We start from the raw sequence: 23,525 nt of genomic DNA, 5'->3' as shown, positions 1-23,525 counted from the left end.
CACAAGGATGAAAAGCTAATTTAGTCTCTGAAAATTCTATATCTTGTAAGAAAACTTACCACTATTTCAACACACTTATGAAGCATTTATAAATATTCAAAATAAGCAATAGAAAATATTTGTACCATCTATCACAGCATAATATTCTTAGTATGTTATGGTCTCATATAAATCAATGAGGAAAAAATTAGCCCTTAAAAAGAAAATGGACAAAGGACACAAATCACAATTTACAGAAGTCTTGAGACATACAGATATCTAATAAGATGTCCAAATTTGAAAATATCATATATTATGTCCAAATAATAGAAGGCCAAGACACTAAAAATTTCTAAACTTAGATACCATATTTACTTGTAAGTATGACAGATATAAAAAGAATTTAGAAGGAGAGGGTCCAAGATGGCAATATAGGAACACCCTGAACTCACCTCCTCCCACAGACATACCCAATCTACAGCTACATATGGATCAATTCCCTCTGAAAAGATCTGAAAACTAGATGAACTACTTTCTAAAGCAAAGTATCAAAGGACCAAAAGACAGGGGTAGGAGAGGCAGAAACACAGTCTCATAAACTTTTCACCCCTGGCCACAAACACAATAGGGAAGAACCTCACCAGACAGGCATGTCTCCTAAAGGAGCAAGGTATTGATGCACCCTGCATTGGGCACCCCAGTCCCTGGGATCTGCACTAGAAAGATGAGCTGCCAGTATATCTAGCTTGGAAAACCAACAGTGCAGATGTCCAAGAATCCCAAAGTGCCAGGGGAAACTGAAATTTCCCCTTTTGGAGGGCTCACATGTGGTCTCACTCATCCCAAGACCCAGTGAAAACATAGCTTGAAAAGTACCTAGACTATATGTGAAGGAGATTCATTTGGTCATGTTGAGGCATTGGCAGGTGGGTGGGGGGTGGGGAGGGGATGGCTGAGACACTACTCAGACATAGAGGCATTGGGGAACGCCACTGTTGCACTTTCCACAGAGCCTGCTAGGGCAAGAGGATGAACTCAGATACTGCACTCTTGTACGCCTTGGTGGCACAGCCAAGGGTGAGCAGTTGAGGCATTTGCTGAGGCAGGAGAGCACAGTTGGTTGCAGGCTCCCTGGATCTCTGGCTGGGGCAGGTGAGTGCAAACAGTTGTGCCATTCTCCTACTCCCATCCTAAAGCCAGCATGCTCTCACAGACAAGGTACTCCTTTGCTTCATTGCTAAAGCCCATAGTATACACAATCAAGACATCCCCACTGCTTTCCTGAAGTCCTGCCTACTACACTCTTCAGCGGCCTTGCTAAAGCCAGAGCGTGCATGCAGTTCCCACAGGGGACATCCCTTGATCACCTGGTGGTCTTGAGGATGGATGCTCCAAAGCTCCACAGGACTGTAACAACCAGAAAGACAGTTCTTGTCAGACACCATTCTCAGGGCACCATATAGACAGCAGGTTAAAAGACACCCTCAGTCTTTCTTGAAAAATGCCTATTTTCTTAGTCTGGAGCTTCAGCCTGACAAATAGGCTTCAGGTTTACCACACATTGAGGGCTAAGGAAGTATCCAGGGAATGTAAGCAGGGAGACACCATCCTTGTGTACCCCTTGGCCTCAATAAGACTTCTCAGAAAGGGACTTACACACTTGTCTGGAGCCCTGATTTTTCAACTCTTGTCCAGAGGACATGTTTAGATCTCCTGGTCTGGAAGTCAGCAGAGCTTACAACTTCAGTCCCACAGGACTGTATATATTGGCATAACTTTAAAAGCTGATGCTGGAGTCTGACTTCCAATCAATCTGAAACCAGGTGCTAAATGAGATTCCTCCCCTTGGATTACTGATAAGTTTTCATACACACCTAACAATGGGGGCATATCAAGAATAAGTCAGGCAGTTAAAATAATCACAAAAGTTCAAGAGACAACCAAGAGCTGGACAAGGTTGAAGGAGAAGAATTATCACCTTCACAAGGTCACTACTTCAAGACTGAGAGATGTAGCTGTTCTGCCTAATACATAGAACAAACTCAAAGAGTCAAGCAAAATGAAGGAATAGGGAAATGGGAAATATGTTCTAAACAAAAGAACAAGACCTTAATGATATGGAGATAGGTAACCCTCCTGATAAAGAATTCAAAGTAATGGTCATAAAGATGCTCACTGAACTCAGGAAAAGAATGGCTGAATGCAGTGAGAACTTCAACAAAGAAAGAGAAAACCTAAAGTACCAAACAGAAGTCACAGAGCGGAGGAAGACAATAACTGAAGGGAACAACATGCTAGAGGATTCAACAGCAGACTGGATGAAGTAGAAGATTGAATTAGTGAGCTGGAAGACAGTGTAGTGGAACTCACCCAAACAAAGCAGCAAAAAGACAAATGAATTTTTAAAAAATGAAAATAACTTAAGGGACCTTTACAACAACATAAAGCAGAATAGCATTCCCATTATAGAGGTCCCATAAGGAGAAGACAGAAAGGGTAGAAAACTTATTTGAAGAAATAAATGATAGATGAAAACTTTCCTAACCTAGGGAAGGAAACAGACATCCAGGTCCAGGAATTCCAGAAAGTTTCAAATGAAATGAGCCCAAAGAGAGCCACACTGAAACACATTAAAATAAAAATGTCAACAGTTAAAGATGAAGACAGAATCTTATAAGCGGCAAGAGAAAAACAAATTGTTATGTACAAGGAAACTCTCATAAGGCTATCAACAGTTTTCTCACTAGAAACTTCGCCAGGCAGAAGAGAATAGCATATTCAAAGTGATGAAAAAAAACTAAAAAACAAAAAATGTCCCACCAAAAATATTCTACCCAGCAAGGTTATCATTCATATCTGAAGAAGACATAAAGAATTTTCCAACAGGCAAAAGCTAAAGGAGTTCATCACTACCAAACTGGCCTTACAAGAAGTATTAAAGGGACTATTTTAAGCTAAAAAGAAGTGTCACTAGTTAAATACAAAAGTGAAAATCTCACTAGAAAAGGTAAATATAGTGTCAACCATTTATAAAGTTGCTAAGGAGGTTAAAACAAAAGTAGTAAAATTAACTAAAATTACAATTAGTTAAGTGATACATAAAATAAAAAGATGTAAAAAGTGACATCAAAAGCATCAAATGTGGAGGGAACAAAAAATGTAGTTTTGGGATGTGCTTAAATTTAAATTGCTATTAATTTAAAATAGACTGTTAGATATGTAGGGTGATATATGTGAAATTCACAGTAAATACAAAACAAAAACTTATAGTAAATACAGAAAGGAAAATGAGAAAGGAATATAAAATAATACTAAAAATGTGATCAAATTAGAAGGGAAGAGAGAGAGCAAGAAGAAAGGAACAGAGAGGAACTACAAAAACAGCCAGAAAACAACTAACAAAATGGCAATAAGTATATATCTATCAGTAATTACTTTAAATAAAATGGACTAAATTTCTAATCAAAAGACATAGAGGGGCTGAATGGGTAAAAAAACAAGACAGGTACGTATACTGCCTGCAAGAGATTCACATTAGACTCCCAGACGCTGAAAATGAAGGAATGAAAAAAGGTATGCTGTGGGAATAAAACAAAAAGAAAGCTGGTATAGCTATAATCATAGCAGACAAAATAGACTTTAAAGAAAAGATTGTAATAAAAGACAAAGACAGGCACTACATAATGATAAATGGGTCAATTCAGTAAGAACATTAATATTTATGAATATATAGACACCCAACATAAGAGCACCAAAATATATACAGCAAATATTAACAGACCTAAATGGAGAAATTTCCAGCAATACAATAGTGGTAGGGGATTTTAACATCTCACTTACATCAATGGATGGATCATCCAGGCAGAAAATTAACAAGAAACATCAGCCTTAAATGACACATTAGACCAAATGGACTTGAGATTTATTTATCTATATCTATATCTATATCTATATCTATATCTATATCTATATCTATCTATCTATCTATCTATCCAAAAGCAGCAGGATACACATTCTTCTCAAGTATACAAGGAACATTTTCCAGATGGATCACATGTTAGGCCACAAAACAAGTCTCAATGAATTCAAAAAGACTGAAATCATATCGAGCATTTTTTTTCAGATCACAAAGCTATGAAACTAGAAATCAAATACAAGAAAACTGGAAAAACTAAAATAACATGGGGATTAAACATGTTACTAAACAACTACTGGGTCATAGAAGAAATCAAAGGAGAAATTTTAAAAATACCTAGAGACAAATGAAAATAGAAATATGACATACCAAAATCTACGGGATGAAGGAAAAGTAGTTCAAAGAGGGAAGTTAATAGCAATACAATACAGGCTTACCTCAAGAAACAAAAGAAATCTCAAATAAATAATTTAACTTTATACCTAAAGTAACTAGAAGAAAAAGGAATGAAGCCCAAAGTTAGTAGAAGGAAGAAAATAATAAAGATCAGAATGGAAATAAACGAAATGGAAACTAAAAAGATAATAGAAAAGACTAATGAAACTAAGAACTGGTTCTTTGAAAAGATAAATGAAAATGACAGTCTTTACCCAGATTCACCAAGAAAAAAAGAGAGATGGCTCAACTAAATAAAATATGAGATAAAAGAGAAGTTACAACTGATACCATAGAAATACAAAGGATATAAAGGGACTACAATGAACAATTATATGCCCATAGTGGATAAGTTCTTAGACATTTATAATCTTCCAAGATTGAATCATGAAGAAATAGAAAGCCTGAAGAGATCTATTAGTAGTAAGGAGATTGAATCTGTAATCAAAAATCTCCTAACAAATAAAAGTCCAGGACCAGATGGTTTAGTGAATTCTTCCAATCGTTCAAAGAAGATTTCATACCTATCCTTCTCAAACTCTTGCAAAAAATTGAAGAGGAGGGAAAGCTTCCAAACTCACTTTACTAGGCCAGCATTACCCTGATACCAAAACCAGAGACTAAATGCACACACATACATACACACACAGACACACACACATTACAGGTCAACATCCCTAATGAACAAATATGCAAAAATCCTCAGCAATATTTTAGCAAACCAAACTTAGCAATACATTAAAAGTATCGTACATCATGATTAAGTGAGATTTATTCCAGGGATGCAAGGATGGTTCCAATCCACAAATCAATCAATTTGATAGACCACTTTAACAAAATGAAAGATAAAAATCATATGATCATCTCAATAGATGCAGAAAAAACATTTGACAAAATTCGATATCCATTTATGATAAAAAGCGCTCTACAAAGTGGATATGGAGAATGTACCTCAACATACTAAAGGTCATTTATGACAATCCCATAGCAAATATCATACTCAATGATGAAAAGCAAAAGCTTGTCCTCTAAGACCAGGAACAAGACAAGGATAGCCACTAATCCCACTGTTATTCACAGAATGTTCAAAGTCCTAGCTGTAGCAACTAGGCAAGAAAAAGAAACAAAAGGCATATAAATTGGAAAGGACTAAGTAAAACTCTCAGTATTTGCAGATGACATGATACTATACACAGAAAACCCAAAGAATCAATAAAAAAACTGTTAGAGCTAATAAATGAATTCAGTAAATTTGAAAAATACAAAACTAATATGCAGAAATATGCTGCATTTCCATATACTAGTAATGAACTATCAGAAAGAAATCAAGAAAAAAATCTGATTTACAATCACATCAAAAAGAGTAAAATAGCTAGGAATAAATTTAATCAAGGAAGTGAAAGATCTGTACACTAAAAACTGTAAGACACTGATGAAAGAAATTGAATAAGACACAAATAAATGGACAGATATTCCATGCTCATGGATTGGAAGAATTCATATTGTTAAAATGTTCATATTACACAAAACAATCTATAGATTCAATGAAATAAAAATTCCAATGACATTTTTCATAGAACTAGAACAAAAAATTCTAAAATTGGTATGGAACCACAAAAGACCCCAAACTGCCAAACGATCTTAAGAAAGAAGAACAAGGGGGCGCCTGGGTGGCACAGCGGTTAAGCGTCTGCCTTCGGCTCAGGGCGTGATCCCGGCGTTATGGGATCAAGCCCCACATCAGGCTCCTCCGCTATGAGCCTGCTTCTTCCTCTCCCACTCCCCCTGCTTGTGTTTCCTCTCTCACTGGCTGTCTCTATCTCTGTTGAATAAATAAATAAAATCTTTAAAAAAAAAAAAAAAAGAAAGAAGAACAAAACTAGAGGTATCATGCTCCCTGATTTCAAACTATACCACAAAGCTATAGTAACCAAAACAGTATGGTAATGGAGTAAAAATAGACACATAGATGAATGGAACAGAATTAAGAGCCCTGAAATAATCCATATATATATATATATATATATATATATATATACATATATATATATATATATATATATATATATATATATATATATATATATATATATATATATATATATATATATATATATATATATATATATATATATATATATATATATATATATAAAGACAGCCTCTTCACTATGTGGTATTGGGAAAAGTGGACAGCTACATGCAAAAAAATGAAACTGGAATACCATCCTACACAATATACAAAAATCAACTCAAAGTAGATTAAAGATTTGAATGTAAGACCTGAAACCTTAAAACTTCTAGGAGAAACCAAGTGGGTAAGCTCCTTGATATCAGTTTTAGTGATTTGGGGGGATCTGATTCCAAAGGCAAAGGAAATAAAAGGAAAAATAAATAAATGGGACATCAAACCAAAAATCTTCTGCATGGAAAGGAAACGATCAACAAAATAAAAAGGCAACCTACTGAACAGGAAAAAATATTTGTGAATTATATATTCGATAAGGGGTTAATATCCAAAATACATAAAGAACTCATAAAACTCAGTAACTAAGTATCTGATTAAAAATTGGGCAGAGGATATGAACAGACATTTCTCCAAAGAAGAATACAGATGTCATAGGCACATAAAAAGATGCTCAACATCATTAATCATCAGGGAAATGCAAATCAAAACCACAATGTGATATCATCTAATACCTGTTATAATGGCTCTTATAAAAAAGACAAGAAATAACATGTGTTGGCAAGGATGTGGAGAAAAAGGAACCCTCATGCTCTGTGGATGGGAATGTAAATTGGTATAGCCACTATGGAAAACAGTATGGAGGGTCTTCAAAAAATTACAAATAGTGGTGCCACACAACCCAGAAATTCCACTGCTGGGTATCTATCCAAAGAAAATGAAAACACTAAATCAAAAAGATATATGCCATCCACACATTCAATGCAGCATTATTTATAATAGTCAACATATGGAAACAACCTAAGCATCCATCAACGGATGAATGGATAAAGAAAATGTGAAACATATATGCAATGGAATATTACTCAGCCATAAAAAATGAAATCTTGCCATTTGGCAACATGAATGGTCCTTGGGGGCTATTATTCTAAGTGAAATAAGTCAGACAGAGAAAGACAAATACCATTTGATTTTATTTATACATGAGATCTAAAAAACAAAAGAAACAAAACAAAACAGGACCCAAACTTGTAGATAGAACAGATTGTGGGTTGCCATAGGGGATGCGGGCTGGGAGTGGGCAAAATGGGTATAGAAGATTAATAAGTATAAGCTTCCAGTTACAAAAAAAAAGTTATGGGGATGTGATGTACAGCATGGGAACACAGTCAATAACATTGTATTAACTTTTTAAGGTGACAGTAACCAGATTTATTGTGGTGGCCATTTGGCAATGCATATAAAAGTCAAATCACTTTACTGTACACCTGAAACTAATATAATATTGTATGTCAATTATACCTCAAAAAAAAAGTATTGAAAATGTCATTACTGGCAAAGTTGTAAGAAAACTACGATTCTCATATACTGTTGGTGGGAGTGTTAATTTGGGGGATGTAATCAGAAATACGTATCAAGTATGTACTCTATAACATCCAGTAACCACTTTTCTCATTTATATTAAGAAAATAAAAAACAAGTCCACAAGGATGTATAAATATGCTTATTACAGGGTTCTCCAATTATAGGGAAAATATATGCACACAGTAAAATTTATTCTGACCTTTAAATATATGGTAATTTTTAAATCAGAAATTATGGAATATGGGGATACTTCACTGGCTCAGTCACAGGGTCATGAGTTCGAGCTGCACGTTGGGTGTAGAGCTTACTTTAAAGAATTATGGAATAGAACATCTATCATCATTCAAATATAGTTTGTATCTGTGACCCATTGCTAATTGCAAATGATTCCAGTTTAGCCATATATAACCATGTATACTGTGAATCAATATTTTACACATTATGCATCTCACAGGTACACACATACAAGTCTAGAAAGTAAGTACACACACACACACACACACACACACACAAAATAGAAAGTAATGCACCAAATATGGTCTTAGTCTGCTTGGGCTGCCATAACGAAATACCACAGATTGGGTGGCTTCAACAATAGACATTTATTTCTCACAATTCTGGTGGCTGAGCAGTCAGAGATCAAGGTGCCAGCATGGTGAGGTATTGGCTTGTAGCTGGTTGCCTGGTTGCTGTATTCTCATATTATTGGGGCCAGGAGAGGGAAGGGAACTGGGAGACAGAAAGGGAGGAAGGTAAAGAGGAAGAAGGAGAGAGAGAAAAGCTACCAGAGGAACAGAGTACTCTGCTTTATTCTTTTAAGGACACTAATCCCATCATGAGGACCCCACCCTGATGACTGTGTCTAAACCTTATGGCTTCTCAGAGACCACACCTCCTAATACGGTAACATTGGAAGTCAGGACTGCCACTTATGAATTCCAGTGGGCAGGGGACACTTTCAGACCACAACATGCAGCCATCTCTGGATGGTAGAAATCTGGATGATTTTCACTTTATTTTTATACCCTTCATCATATCTGAAGTTTGGGGACATAATATATAGAAAATCCATGGCACAGAGATGATGTTGATACATGTCTTTTTCCCTTTCTCCTTTCCTATCCTTATAAAATTGAAGTCTACTTTATCTCTCCTCCTTTTCTCAACCTATATATATCACATTATGAGCTCCTGCAGGGTAGGGAATTTGATTAATTCATCTTTATCCCCCGGGGTTTAGCTCTGGGTCCTACATAAAAGGAGTGCAATAAATGTGTGAATGATTCTCATGTGTTTGTTTTTGAATAACTGGACATATTGTGTTTTTCACTTAGGGAAGAAAATGTTCCTGAATTATACATTTAATGCAAAGGAAAATTAAATTGTAAGATATTTTTAAATTAAATGTGGTTCAGAACATTCTTTGGAAAGGAGCAAGCCCTGTTTTGCTTCCCTCAAATGCCTAAGGAAAATGCTATAAATTCTAGAACAGCCTGCTTTCCCTAGGGGCTCTTTCTACTTGGAATCTTCCTTAAAATAGAAATATCTATGTCCATGGTGACTATATTCTGAATCCTATTAATTTTTCTCCTTCTGAGTAAAGCAGTATTTGGGCTTCTGGCCTTCAGATGTGTTCTGACATTCTTTTTTGATGATCATGTCCCTGAAAATCTAGAAAAAAGTCTCCCATAATAACTTTCTTTATGGCTGCTTAACATGTAATGTTGAGATCCAAATGGTCCAATTTCAAAATTGAGTTGTGGTTTAAAAGAGTCTATGGGGCGCCTGGGTGGCTCAGTCGGTTAAGCAGCTGCCTTTGGCTCAGGTCATGATCCCAGGATCTTGGGATCGAGCCCCGCATCAGGATCCCTGCTTCTCCCTCTCCCTCTCCCCCTCTCCCCACTCATGCTTTCTTTCTCTCTCCCAAATAAATAAAAAAATATACTAAAAAAAAAAAAAAAAGAAACAGTCTAGTACCCATAAGGTACCTTTCAAATTCCTCAAGTTCCTAACCCTTAGTATACAAGGAAAAATAATCATCATCATTTACCATCTGGATCAAATAAACCCAACTGATTTTTTTACTTTCATAGTCCTTTTTTGAATAATTTACAGAAGAATAAAGGCATAATTTTAAAAAACCCTCCAATTAAAAATTTGATAAAATGTGATAAAAATTTGAACATAGCAAATATCTTTGTTATCTAGTAAAAATTGTGGCACATAAACATCATAAAAGATGGGAAAATATGGTTATGTGTCCTCTTAACAAAAAAGGAAAGTCCAAGTTCTTGTCACGAGATATTATGTGATAGACTCTGTCTTTTATGAGAATACCCTATTTCCTATTTAGTCCTTAGAGATGGTTTTCATTCATTGATTCGTGAGTTTGAGGATACTCATCTAAGTGTCTAAGAAGTCATGAGCTGAAGATGTAAAGTCTATTTTACTTGCATGATTAATTCCATTATCAACATTAGTGTCTAGAGCTACACTGTCCAATAGAAATACACTGCAAGCCATATATATCATTTAAAACTTTCTAATAGCTACATTAAACACTTAAATAGGCGAGAGTATATTTTAGGAATATATTTCATTTAACCTAATGTATCCAAAATATTGTCATTTTAACATGTACTCAATTTAAAAGTGTATTGAAATATCTTACATTCTCTCATATTGTGCTAAGTCTTCAAAATCTTGTGTGTGTTTTATACTTACAATACATCTCAGTTCAAACTGGCCACATCTCAAGTCCTCAAAATCTGCATATGGTTAACGGCTAGTGCAGTGCACAGTCCCCATCAAAAGTGCTGCTCTTCACATTTACTTCTGATTTGTCAAAACACTGTGAAATACATTCCTCTGTCAATTTTCTTTTCTCTGGGCATTATGAATGGAAGATGAAAAGTGCACTATTCTCAACCATGTTTAGTGAAAGCCAAAAATATAAAAATAGTGTCTCCTCTCTTATACCTTGAAAGAGGATTCAATACTTTTGGCAACACAATAGGAAATTGAAAGATGATTATTAATTTTACTATTGTATTGTACTTCCAGTCAATGCCACAATTCTTTGCCTTTTAGTCCTTTTTTAAAAGTCGTATTTGGAAATAATTGACAAATAATGATAAAAAGTAATTCCTATAGTGATTCAGTGGCAATATGTTCGAAATATAGGAAAAACAAGATCACTAAGATCCCACAATATATCTTAGCTTCATAAAATGCTCCAATGGGTGTGTTGATAATGGTAAGATACAATGAGTTTTATTATGCTTTAAAAAAATTAATATATATTCTCTTTGTTCTTTGTAAGAACCTCCAAAAAAGGATAAAAGACATGAAATATAGATTTTTAAGAGCAGAACAGCTAGAAAAAAGAAAGTCAATGCTACATTTGGGTCCAATGGACTCTGATGGTATACTGAAGGTGAAATTGCATTAATTACACTATATGGGGGAAATTTCAGCTATATTATATATATGTGACTCCTGGTCTCTGGGTTGAGAGTTCACGCCCCATGTTGGGTGTAGAGGTTACACTTGTTCTTCCTCTTGCTCTTCTTCTATCTCCCCCTTTTCATTTCAAAAGCCCAAAACAACAAGGCTAGCAAGAAAGTTAAGGAAGGGAAGAAATGGAGCTGATAGAGTAATAACTTTCTTGAGCAGGCAGAAGAGAGTACAGGCTGCGCCCTCTTCTATGTTTTGAATTCTTGCTCTTATATTATGCATAATGATTTACTTTTTCCAACAAAGAGTAACCAGGCCAGATATAGTCACATGATGCCAAGACCACTAGAGTTTGTAAGAGTTGCTGGCTTTTATAATCAACCCTCAGGCTGTTTCCTAGGCTGTGAGTTCCCAGAAGCTACACAAGAGAAACCTAAAAACCTAGAAGTTAAAAAGATGATGATTTTTGAAAAAACCTTCTTCTATGGCTCAGGGGCCAGGCTAAGTATTTTTTCAGTATTCCCACATTTAACGGTTACCTCAGCCCCCATGGGCTTATTGTTTTCTCCATTTTTGGAGGTGAGGAAATGGAGGCTTAATAAACAAAATTCATTCCAGTTAGTATTAAAGGGAAAATGAGTTACTAAAGGATATTAGGTTTTTCGATGGGTTCTCTAAGAGAACCAGAGAACCAGGCTTAAAGATCACAGCCAGTTAACAACCCCAGATTCGGGGGAGGTACCTGCTACTGCTGCCACTGGGCATAGGCCCCACATCACTTGTCACTTTCCCTGAATATGAGGTATTACTTCTAAGTCTTCTGTCACTGCAGCCTCTGAAAACAGGGTGATGACTCTGTCTACCTGGCCACCTTCCATTCTATTTGGCACCTTTTTCATACCACTCTCATCCACCTTGAAGTCTCAGGGTGGTACGTCTGATTGATGGAAACTGAGTCACAGGCCTATACCTTGGATGCAAAGGATGCTTGAGAGGGCATTTTGGAGAGATGGGATTCATGAGATAGGAAATTTTCCAAACAGAGAAACACACTAGCCCATCAAAACAGCATGACAAATGGCTATCTCAGGGTACAAGATGAGTTAGGTATAATGGTCTCCTTTCATAGATGAGAAAGCAAAGCCTACTGAGTAGCTAATGTTGGGCATGCTGTGCCCTCTTCTTTGATATGCTGACCATGCTTCTTAGTCATATTTTCACTGAGTCCTTAAAAGAAGTGGAAATTCACAGCAAAAGAGAGCTCTCCCATCTGTCCTCTGCTTACCTTATCGTGTTGGAATGTACGATGGAAATTGTTACTGAACTTTGATCTGATCTGAAAGGATTCATAACACATTTCTCCTTTAGATCCTGGTAAAGAGAGGAGTCTGTGCAAATGCCAGGCTGGGGTGAGGTGGGGGGAAGGCTTCTCGTGGAAAAGGTTTCTCATGGAACATCAAGTTCAACTGAGGATTTTCTAGCTAGGTTCTGGAACAATACCATTAGAGTACGGAAGTTCTTACCATTACAGTTAAATTTCTTGGATTTCTTTTTTTAAATTTACTTATTTAGAACCTAAAATTCACTGGGGGAGAAAAAATTGCCTATACACTGAACAATCATAAAACATCTGTTTTTGATCATACACAGTATAGCAATAATTTACTCACAAAACTGTTTGACAAGCCACAGTCAATTTGGGCAATAAAAGGCCATCATCTCCCCCATAAGCCAAGCTGAAAATCCTTCCTCCTACAGGCAAGTGCATTTCCTAAAAGACTGGGATACAGTAGGAACGTGAAAACATTGTTGGTTAATATGCCAAAGAACTCAACATCTAAACCTAAGTGTGATGTATGGAAAAAAATAATCCTGCCACAAAAAGACTCAACTATTCAAAATACTGTCTTTACTAATGGGAAAAGTATTTGTATTATTATACGTCCCACTGAACAAAAGTTTTATTTAAAAACAAATAGTATTTTTTGGACTTTTATTTTTTATTAAAGAAATCAAAATCCAAAATTGCTTCTTTTTGTTCTCACAACAATCTTGTAAAGTAGGTAAAGAGTAGTTGAATTAATTTTAACATCAACTAATTCTGTCACTCCATAATTTATCTGCTTTATAACTTGTTTTATACTAAGTTATTTTTAAAAATTGTGGTAAAATCCCTATCACATAAAATGGACCATTTTAATGATCTTTAAAACGTGCAGTTGAGTAGTATAAAGCATGGTTACATCTTTGTGCAACCAACCTCCAGAACTTTCTCATTTTGTGAAGCTGAAACTCTATATCCATCGAGTCCCTATTTTTTCTCTCATTCCTTTTCTAAAGAAACCAAAATCTGTTTTTAATAGAAAATTCCCTTGTTGTGTCCCTTTTTATTAGGAAGAAAATATATAGTCATTATTAAAATGTTCACTTCCTGGGGCACCTGGGTGGCTCAGTTGGTTAAGTGTTTGCCTTCGACTCAGGTCATGATCCCAGGGTCCTGGGATCTAGCACCATATCGGGCTCCCTGCTCAGTGGGGAGTCTGCTTCTCCCTCTTCTTCCTGCTCATGCTCTCTCTCACTATCTTTGTCTCTATCAAATAAAAAAATAAAATAAATAAAATAAAATAAAAATTAAAAAAAAATGTTCATTTCCTGGTTAATAGGATGGGTTAGCACTGGTTGCTGTGAGGTTTCCGTTACAAGAACGAGGCTCCCCTGGGAAGACACGCTACTTGCTCTCCCCTCCAGAAAGAGAAACTATGCTGTTTCTTTTGAGTTTGGGTCATTTCCCTAGGAAGAAAAGGTTGTTTTTTTTTTTATTATTCATTTGCATGACCTACAGTAGAGGCAGCAAGAATGTAGTGATACTCTCATTCATTAAAATTTGGTCTTTTACTTTAGAATAAAAATTAAAGGTAGATGGAATAGAAATGAATTCCTAAACAAGGAATCCATAATTTGGGCCACATGGATGTCATTGAAAAAGATGCTTAAACAGTCTAAAATTATATGCAAAATTGTGGTCCTGTGTGTGCATGGGCGTGTGAGGAAGCGTGTGCGTGTGTAAGCACACATGCAAAACACGTATGTGCATTTTCTTCTAATAAGAGAATTCACAGATATTATTAGGTTCTTAAAGAGGTTTGTGATGTTCAAAGTTCTATGAAATTGTTCCATAAGATGAAAATGATGGAGGGCTATTTTGGGTCACAAAACAAATTCTATAACAATACGAACCCAAATTCAGGTGTCCTCTTACCTGAATACCTGAAAACCAGCCCCTGTTTTACTGCTAATTTTACTTTAAACAATGGAAGATACACATTGTTTACTAGGTCTTTTTTCTCCTCCGATACTATATGTACATTGTCTCTAAGAAGCTATAAAGCAATATTGTTTGAGAAAGATCTGGAATATTTGAAAACAGGTTAGGCTGCCTCTCACCTCCTTTTAACATCTACCAGAATCCTTATCAAAGAGAAAAGAACAAGCCCCCAAAGCCAAGAACTATATATTATGAATGAGCATAAAAAAGTTAAATTAACCACCAAACTTCTGACATTTCTTTCGATTTTTACATTAAAACTAAAATCCTAGGATTTTTGTATTGGAGAGAAATTCTAAGCTAGGAATTCTGGTGAGGGTATTAACCCTGTCAGCCTTCTTACTGCTCATTTCCCCCACTGCTTAGCATCATATCTGGCAAAGAGTGAGTCTTTAATAAATATTTTTTTAACTTAATGAGTTGAAATGCTTTGAACTGAATTAAAATGAGAGTTAGCTTGTTAAGAGTTTCGGGTAAGCCATTATTTAAAGTTATTTATGAGGATATCAAATGTCACATGGTCATTTCTCGTTAATTCCATGGCAACAATCTTTTTATAAGTTAATATCTGAGTCAACAATTCCTTTTGAATCCCTCTTCTTTTATTCTTTTTTCTATCACCGATGCTATAGAAATGAAAAAGTAGTTTAATCTTTCACAGGATGAAAGATTGACTTTTAGAAATGTGTTTTTTTTTTTCTAGAAAAGTAGTATCCTGGACCTTGCTGCAGCAACTTGATATTGAATACAGGTCCATGTTGGATTTGGTCTAGGGGAATTCAGAGACCATAGTTCTGGAAAGACTGCCTGATAAAACATTCAATTCATAATTTAACAGAGATGACTTAGAGGGTCTCTATACTTTTAGATTTCATAAACCCACAAGAATTTCCACCTCCACAATAATTGGGATTAGATCTCATAGCACTGCCAACTTCTCTTTTTTTTTTTGAAGAAAATTCACTAAAAGAATAATTTCCATATATTATCACTATCATTTGTTAAAGAAACATCCTCTTAACACCAAAATATATAGAATGATCATAATCTCAGAATAAAGGACAGTTCTCTAAATGGAATAAATTTGGTTTTATGAAAAATTCATAATGTTTTTTTAAAATATTACTTCCATCTTTTTCTTGCTACGGGTGGAGACGTTATCACAAACCAATACAGATCTATGGGTTAGCATTTGGGAACCGCTCATATAATTAAACCCCTTTGGGCTGAGGTTTGTTTTTTTTTTTTTTAAAGATTTTATTTGTTTATGTGACAGAGAGACAGCCAGTGAGAGAGGGAACACAGCAGGGGAGAGGGAGAGGAAGAAGCAGGCTCCCAGCGGAGGAGCCTGATGTGGGACTCGATCCCAGAACGCCAGGATCATGCCCTGAGCCAAAGGCAGACGCTTAACGACTGCGCTACCCAGGCACCCCATGGGCTGAGGTTTTATTTCCCTTTCTAGATCCATTCTCCACCCTCCCTGCTCTGTTCCTTCCCAGGTTAGCTGGTCTCTCTGGACTTGTCATTCAGGGTCTCTTGCCCTCTGGCTTTTTATGGGCTCAGCCCAAGGGAGATACAGAAGAACACAGGGTGAGAGAAGAGGAGGTCAGGCTATTTATTCCACTGGTCTGTCCACCATTATGTCCGAGCACAGGTGCGCAGTGGTTCTATTTCCCTATCCGGGGTGTCAGCTCATAGACATGGCCCTCTCCTCAAGCTCTCTTTCTAGATTCTATAATAATACTCTGCCATTATCTCTTCCCTCTACCTCTTCGGTTCAAGGTGAGGCAAAGATTACCTTCACTTCTTGGGACTGCCCTGTCATCCATTGATGCCCTTGACTGTGCCCACGTGTTTGTATATAGTCCCTTCATTAAACTCCCCTCAATCACTCCATTGGAGTGACTATTTCGGAATGAGATGTGCCCAATACATGCCTCATTTAAAGATGAAAAACTGAAGCCCCAAGAAGTGAAACCCAGAAGTCATACAGCCCAAGGAACACGGTCAGGTCCAGAATGTGGCCTTCCAGATTACAAGCAGTGCTGTGCTTGGTCAATGCTCATCTGTCATCCTCCCAACGTTGATCTCCTTCACAGGCATATTGATAGGCACTTTCTAGAACCTTCTTTCCCCTGGACTTTGACAAGACTTGTAGTGTGTTCAGTTTTCAATAAAAAATATCATATTAGCAGACTGTTTAGGCAATTCCAATACAGAGGAATACTATTTCCATTAGAATGGATTGAAATCAGGAAAAATTGAGTTTTCAAATGGTTGCCTGAGCAGAAACTGGCAAGTTAGCCTAAGATACTGTTGCAAAAGTTAAGCACAAAAGGACATGAAAGTGATACAATTTCCCCTGTAAAATGAATTCTGATTGCCAAACAGGGCAGGTAGGGATAACATAAACGGTCTAGAGTAAGGAGCTGAGGTGGGAGGCTAGGGAAAAACTTTCATTAGCATGAGAGATATGAGCAGGTTATAGAAAGGTAAAGAAGTTTAGAGCCTTCGGTGCCGGTCAGTCAGGGGGAAAGCTTAGAAGAGACATGGAGCATGAAGCTTGACCGTTGCAAAATGTGATGAAAGCATGTTTTATCTGGCCTGAAGTGATCGCACCACTGAGCTGGGGCTGCTGCTGGAATCCTGCACCTTCGAAGTTTCAGACTGATGGAAACACTTAATTATCTTAAACTGACCCACGTCAAGACGCTCTTCTGTGAAGGTGTTCTTTGCTATAAGCACACCTTTATTTAGCAATCGGACTTTTCGACAAATGCACATGCACATATTTAACACATTAACTTTGTTCTAATTGCATAGTTGAATTTCCCACTGCTATCGTTTGATCATTTGTTGTAACAAAGTGCCTCTATGGGGACATTCTTTTACTAGGGTTTAAAAATAAGCTAGAAACTTTTAATATCAACCGATTCTCCTTAAAGGAGTTGGGGCCATGGAATTACTAATAACAACATGAACTGAGCATTTCTAAGTGGTTACCTGCTTGAGCTTACTTAGTCTTCAGGACAATCCTGCCATCATCACCCAATTCATGGCCACCTCCTGGCCTTCTGCTACTCAAGCTTGTACCTGGCTTTTGGTGAGAATTTCCCCAGGGTTGTGATCCGTACCAGCGTCCCTGGGCTGGATACATGGAAAGGATTGCTCAAAGAAGCCTCTCAGCAGAGGGGAGTGTTCCCCTGGTGCAACCACCTTCTTTGACCGCTGAGCCTTCAATCCATCAACAGCTACTTATTGGGCTCCTACTAAATGCTGAGGGCTGTGCAGTCTGGCTTCTGCAAGCAGGGCCCTTTCTACCTATGTTGCATGTGGATTCAGAGGCAGGGGGAGGATCTGGGCCAGAGACCTTGAACCAGTCCTGAAGAGGGGAAGGAGTTTGTATGGCTGAGAAAGAAACGCAAGGTCATCAGAAGACTAAGAAATACTGACCTGAAAGTAAGGAAAGGGATGATGAAAAAGATGCTGAGATGGGTTAGTGACACCGAGAAAATTTAAGTTAGAAAAAAAGAAGAGATTTTCCTCCAGATCCTCAAAGAAGGAACCTCGACAACTAAACAATTATTGACTCGTGATTTTGTGTAAGAGTTGTCTATTAGCAGATTGTCAACTTTAACACACATAGATAAGACTCTAATGTCTTTATTGTAACCAAAGAGTTTAATTTGAATTTTTAATTTGTAGCATTCTTTTGGTTTAATCATCTTGGTTATCTTAGTTACATGTACATAGATGACTGGCTTGATATTTAGGTAGACATTTTTAAGACAAAAAGTAGAAGTTAAAAACCGGAATTCCCATTGAACTGCTGGAATTTACTACTTGAAAATCCACAGACAGGTTCAACACCCAAACATCTGTATATATCATATAGTTTCAACATGTGATAGCATTTAACAGGGTTTCGACTACTCATCAATTACTTTAACTACCAAGACAGTTTTATGTTCATAATAAACATAAGTGGCTTTATGTCGGGGTGTGGCCATTAATGGTAGAAGTCCCATTTTCTGCTTCTCTGCCTTTCCATCCCACAAAGCTAGGACAATGACGAACTATGCCTAACTTCTTTAGGGTCCTTGAAATAACACATCTACCTCTAAAACGTTGATCCCCATGTATGTCCTTATTTCTGAAATTATTCTTGGTTTAATTTTTATTCCTTTGTTTGGTAAAGGGGGTTGCTTCCTATTAAAGAGTGTTTGCCTTTGTAGAGCCATTTTTACATCTGTGTAGATCCATGGCTTTTTCCCTTAGGGGAGTGGGGAACAGGAAGGCCAGTCAGAGAGTGGAGAGTGATAGCTTACAGCTGGAGCATGGGTGCCGAAGACAGACTGCCTTCTTCAGTTTGCTCAGGACTCTCCCTTTCCGCAACACATGGCAATTTCTTAAATTCACCTGTATAAAAAGTCCTAGTATCTACCAGCACTCTTCAGTCAAGTCTGTTTCATTTGGCTTTGACTTACAATGCTTCTCTCTTACTGGAAATGATTGTCCTTCTTGGCTAGGGAAATTTGGGAAGTTTGGAGAGAAAGGTCTGGAGAAACAGATTAGTTGATCTTGCTTGATCTCCTCACTAAAAAATTAAGAAACTTCCTCTTGAGATCAAACATTAGACAAGAAGTTTCTCCCTGAAAATAGCAACTAGATCCAGAATTCCCAATCTTTTTGGAATAGTTTGGCCTCTTGAAATTTCCCCTTTCTGCATAAAATGTTTTCCAGCATGAATTATCTATAGGTGTAAATACACAAGACTTTTGTGTCGAGGCTCATTTTTTGAGATTTGTTTTTTCTGGACTGACTTCTGAAATGTAGTGGGTGCTGAGGATCCCTGATTCATTCCAAATATCATTTGTTGTAGCACAAGACACGTTCATCCGCCAAAGTCTACTTGGTGCAGGGGGGTCGGGGGTGGGGATTATGCAGCCTTGTGTGATCTAGGAGCCAGGCTACATTTTGGAACGTAGCATCATTTCTTTGCCCTGCATCTTATGGAGTTTCATTTATATCAGAGGCCCATGGCTGGGTCCTAGGGTTTAGAGTACTACATGAACAACTATAGGTCCTGAATAAATGCTTTATCCTTATGGCTGGTTCCATTTACCACCAGATGGCTCTATTGTACCATTAGGAACTGCATACATGTATAAAATTGGTGCGCTCCCAAATCAAAGGAAGAAAACAAAGCCGCAGCCCCCAGAGAGAAAAAGAAAAAAGAAAAAAAGAAAAAGAAACAAAAAAGGAAAAGAAAAGGAAAGGAAAGGAAAAAGGAAAATGAAAGAATGAACACAGTTCTTTCCTTTTATGGGGTTATTGGAAGCAGTTGTAAGAGTCTGAACATTCACCAGAGAACAGGACACACCCAAAAAGGTTGGAGGAAGGTCACAATCCTAGCACGTATGAGGTCTCCCTTTTCAAGTTTTCACATTGCTGTGTAATTATTAATTGTCAGGATAGCCAGAGTCGCCAGGAAGTGCTCTTGTCTCAGCAGGGCCTGTAAGTGATACTTCTGTACCGATGTTGTGTACTCTTCTTTTGTAGATGAGAAAGATCGACTGCAGCACAACTGGGAGGCAAAGTCTCCCCATCTGCTGATTTCAGTCATCTTAGCCATATTCTGGGCAAGAATGATCTGATCCTAACCCCTGTGGTATCTTTGCTTTAATGACACCTGGTGATAAGAAAGTGACGATCAGAGGAAACGAGCTTCTCTGAGTTCGCAGGGTTCTGTTCCTCAGGATAGGTGAATGCTAAAAATAGAGACATTCTAGGTGACATCTCTCACTAGGAATGTGAAACCCTGGACTTGGCCTCTTGAAGGAAAGTTCTGTTTGTATCCAGAATAAAAAGCTGCGGATAAACCAAATTCCAGTGTGGGTAATTTTAGTCTAACTTTCTAAAGTAGTTCATTGTCATAATTTAGTATGCATTTTTACCTTCCAGTGCAGACATTAAACTGCTAAATAAGACTATTGTTTTCATAACATTTCACTGTTTTATCACTGTGTTGAAGAAAAGGAGATGATTTGTATGAGTTTATTAACCCTATCTTGAATCCATAAAGTTGCTTAAGCTACACTCAGGAAGTTATCCATATCAAAAAGTAATACTTCATTATTGTTTCAAAGAAACAGTCCCTGGAAACTGGACAGATGGCATTCACTTTGGCTCAACTGGAGGCCTTGGAGATTTGCCTGAAGGAAGCAGAAGAAAAGGCTAAATCCTTATCTGAACAGGTAATACCTGTCATTGAGACTGGAAAGATAATGTTCTTCAAGGGTTCAGTAGAACAAATATAAATCTACATAACATGCTTTACAAAAACCAGGAGCGGATCTGTAAATATAGAGAGCAAACGGACAGGTCCCAGAGGGGAGGGGGGTCAGGGGATGGGCACGATGGGTGAACGGGGAGTGGGAGGTAGAGGCTTCCAGTTATGGAGCCAAGAGGTCATGGGAATAAAAGGCACAGCGTAGGGAATAAAGTCACTGATACTGTAACAGTGTTGTATGGGGGCAGATGGCAGCTACACTTGCAGTGAGTATAGCCTAGTAGAGAGATCCTGAATCACTATCTTGTACACCTGAAACTAATATAACATTTTCTGTGAACTATACTCGAAGTAAACAAATCAATCAATAAATCTGTGTTTTGACCTCTGCATCTACTGATACACACACACACACACACACACACACACACACAGGACTTCATTCATTTTAGATATAACAATAATTACTTTAATCTTTACGGACCTTTCCAGCCTTTAAAACTCCTTTTACATTTCTATTTTGATTTTCGTTCACCCTAGCCCATGAGTTAGGAAAGCCATTTTTAAGCCAGTGGCTCTCCTCCATGAAGCATATTTGCATTACAAACAGATTAGCCCAAAGGTAAGATAAAACCTACAGGAACCCCAAAGGAGCAATTTTCTCAAATTATTTGAGGAAATAAAGTTTTTTCAAATATTGGCTTCCCTCTGTCTGTGGAGCCCAACCTCTAGTGGGCAGGGCTTGCCGCTCTAGACGTGGCCTTTGTCCACAGCAGATCTCTGCTTTCAGAGACATTGACTGTGGGTATCAGCAAAGCTCAGACCAGGGACTGGACCGTTTTCCCAGTATTACACTTTGCAAATAGCATAGTGCATACAGCAAATCCCAATGTTACTGCTGCCCTTCCCCTTGGGCAGGGGGTTTGGCCCCAGAGGGCACAGCTGCCTGGAGTCTGGGTCACTTCTGCCATCATCAGTGGAGGAAAAGGACAGAAATGGTATAAACCTTTATTGATTTATCATGAATTGCTACATTTTTATTACATATTTTTAGAAACTTATGAAAAACAACTTTAAGTTTTCTTTTTGTAACAAGGTCTAGCAAAATTTGATTGGATAAGAATTTTATAAGAATTTTTGTGGAAACTAGGGGAGAATGTGCCTGTGTTACAAGAAAAAGAAGTATAATTAACATGTAATGTGATGACACACGCAAATGGCCTCCATTTCTTTTTCCAATTTACCAAAAAAGTGCATCTCTTACTTTGGGATGCGTTTATTGTTTACTGACCAAGTGTGATTGATGAAAAACTTAGTCAATGAATGAAAGGGTGTTGCCCTAGGCCCAGACCCATCTGGAAAAGTTTCTTTGTCAGGCACATGCCATAACCCTGGTTTATAAACAGGTCTTTCTTCTAAAAGAAACAAAAACAAGTCTCAAACTGAAGCAAAATTATGAATTATAAAGATTACACTGATGAACCAGAGCCTCCAAATCTGGGAGAAAGTTTGAATGGCTAACAGAAAGAGGGCACTCCTGCCATATTAGTTGTGTTGAGAAGATATATGTTTATTTTGCAACTAAATGCCTTTTAATGATTTCTCATTTAAACCAGTAAAATTCGATTTACCCACAAAAATACTCCTCCCTTTTGTTCTTCATAAAGTATATATTTTTAAAGACTTCAGTTGTTTATTTGAGAGAGACAGCGAGCAGGAGTGGGGGTGAGGGGACAGAGGGAGAGGGAGAAGCAGGCTACCAGCTGAGAACCTGATGTGGGCTCGATACCAGGACCCTGAAATCATGACCTGAGCCGAAGGCAGATGCTTAACCGACAGAGCCACCCAGGCACCTGCGAAATATTTTTATCCAATACAACTTCCCTCTAATACTGAAGATTCTTAGCTCGATGATCCTTTCTGTAGTATGAAACAATTAGCCCAATTTTTTTTTTTAGTATTTAGCAGATTAAATATATAAAATGGAAACTGGATTTTACTCAACTTCTATGTACCTACAATGAGTAAGATGCTAGTTAGGTGTTTGGGGAAGAAAGACATAGAAGCAGGGCTTCTGTACCCAAGTAGCTCACAAGCAAGGGAATCACTGAAAGAGCTAGTGAGTGAAAACGGGCGTTTCTGTGGCTCCAGAGAAACTGCACGATAGCACTAAATCGTAGGGCCTGTGTGTGCTATTCTCCTGAAGTATTGCCTTTGGGGTTGCCAAATTTGCCTAACCAAGTTAATTGAATTGGAAATTGGAAATTGGTTTGAAAAATAGGAAAGTATGATATGTTTAAAAAAAAAAAGCACATTACAGGTATATTGAACAATACACTTTTAATTAAGTCGAGTACTTTTTTAGATTTGGCTGTCTCTACTGTTATAGTTCAAAGGTTAATCAAATAGAAACACTGTTCTCAGAGGAGTTAATCCCGAAATTTTTGCTTTCTCCAGTATTATAGCTTAGTCTTATTCTTGAAAAGATAGGAAGTGTCCCCTCCCCTCCTCACCCCTCTATTTTTAAATTCAGTAGACATTTTAAAAATGTGATGGCAGAAGAATAGGGAAA

The 23,525-nt window shown here is 37.3% G+C and overlaps 1 protein-coding gene across 1 annotated transcript in view; it reads left to right on the top strand.

The window, feature by feature from the left end:
• Positions 1-23,525, top strand: part of CCDC192 (coiled-coil domain containing 192) — a 189,141-nt gene that overhangs the window by 8,453 nt on the left and 157,163 nt on the right. Inside the window, exon 2 of the mRNA XM_040622707.1 lies at positions 20,811-20,918. Coding sequence (XP_040478641.1) covers positions 20,811-20,918 — 108 coding nt within the window. The remainder of the gene's footprint in view (positions 1-20,810; positions 20,919-23,525) is intronic.

This window comes from Ursus maritimus, unplaced genomic scaffold (assembly GCF_017311325.1).
Source record: "Ursus maritimus isolate PB19 unplaced genomic scaffold, ASM1731132v1 scaffold_5, whole genome shotgun sequence".
In the NCBI taxonomy this organism is placed as follows: Eukaryota; Metazoa; Chordata; class Mammalia; order Carnivora; family Ursidae; genus Ursus; species Ursus maritimus.
The sequence above is the reverse complement of the archived record's forward strand: the minus strand, read 5'-3'. Positions and strand labels throughout refer to the sequence as shown.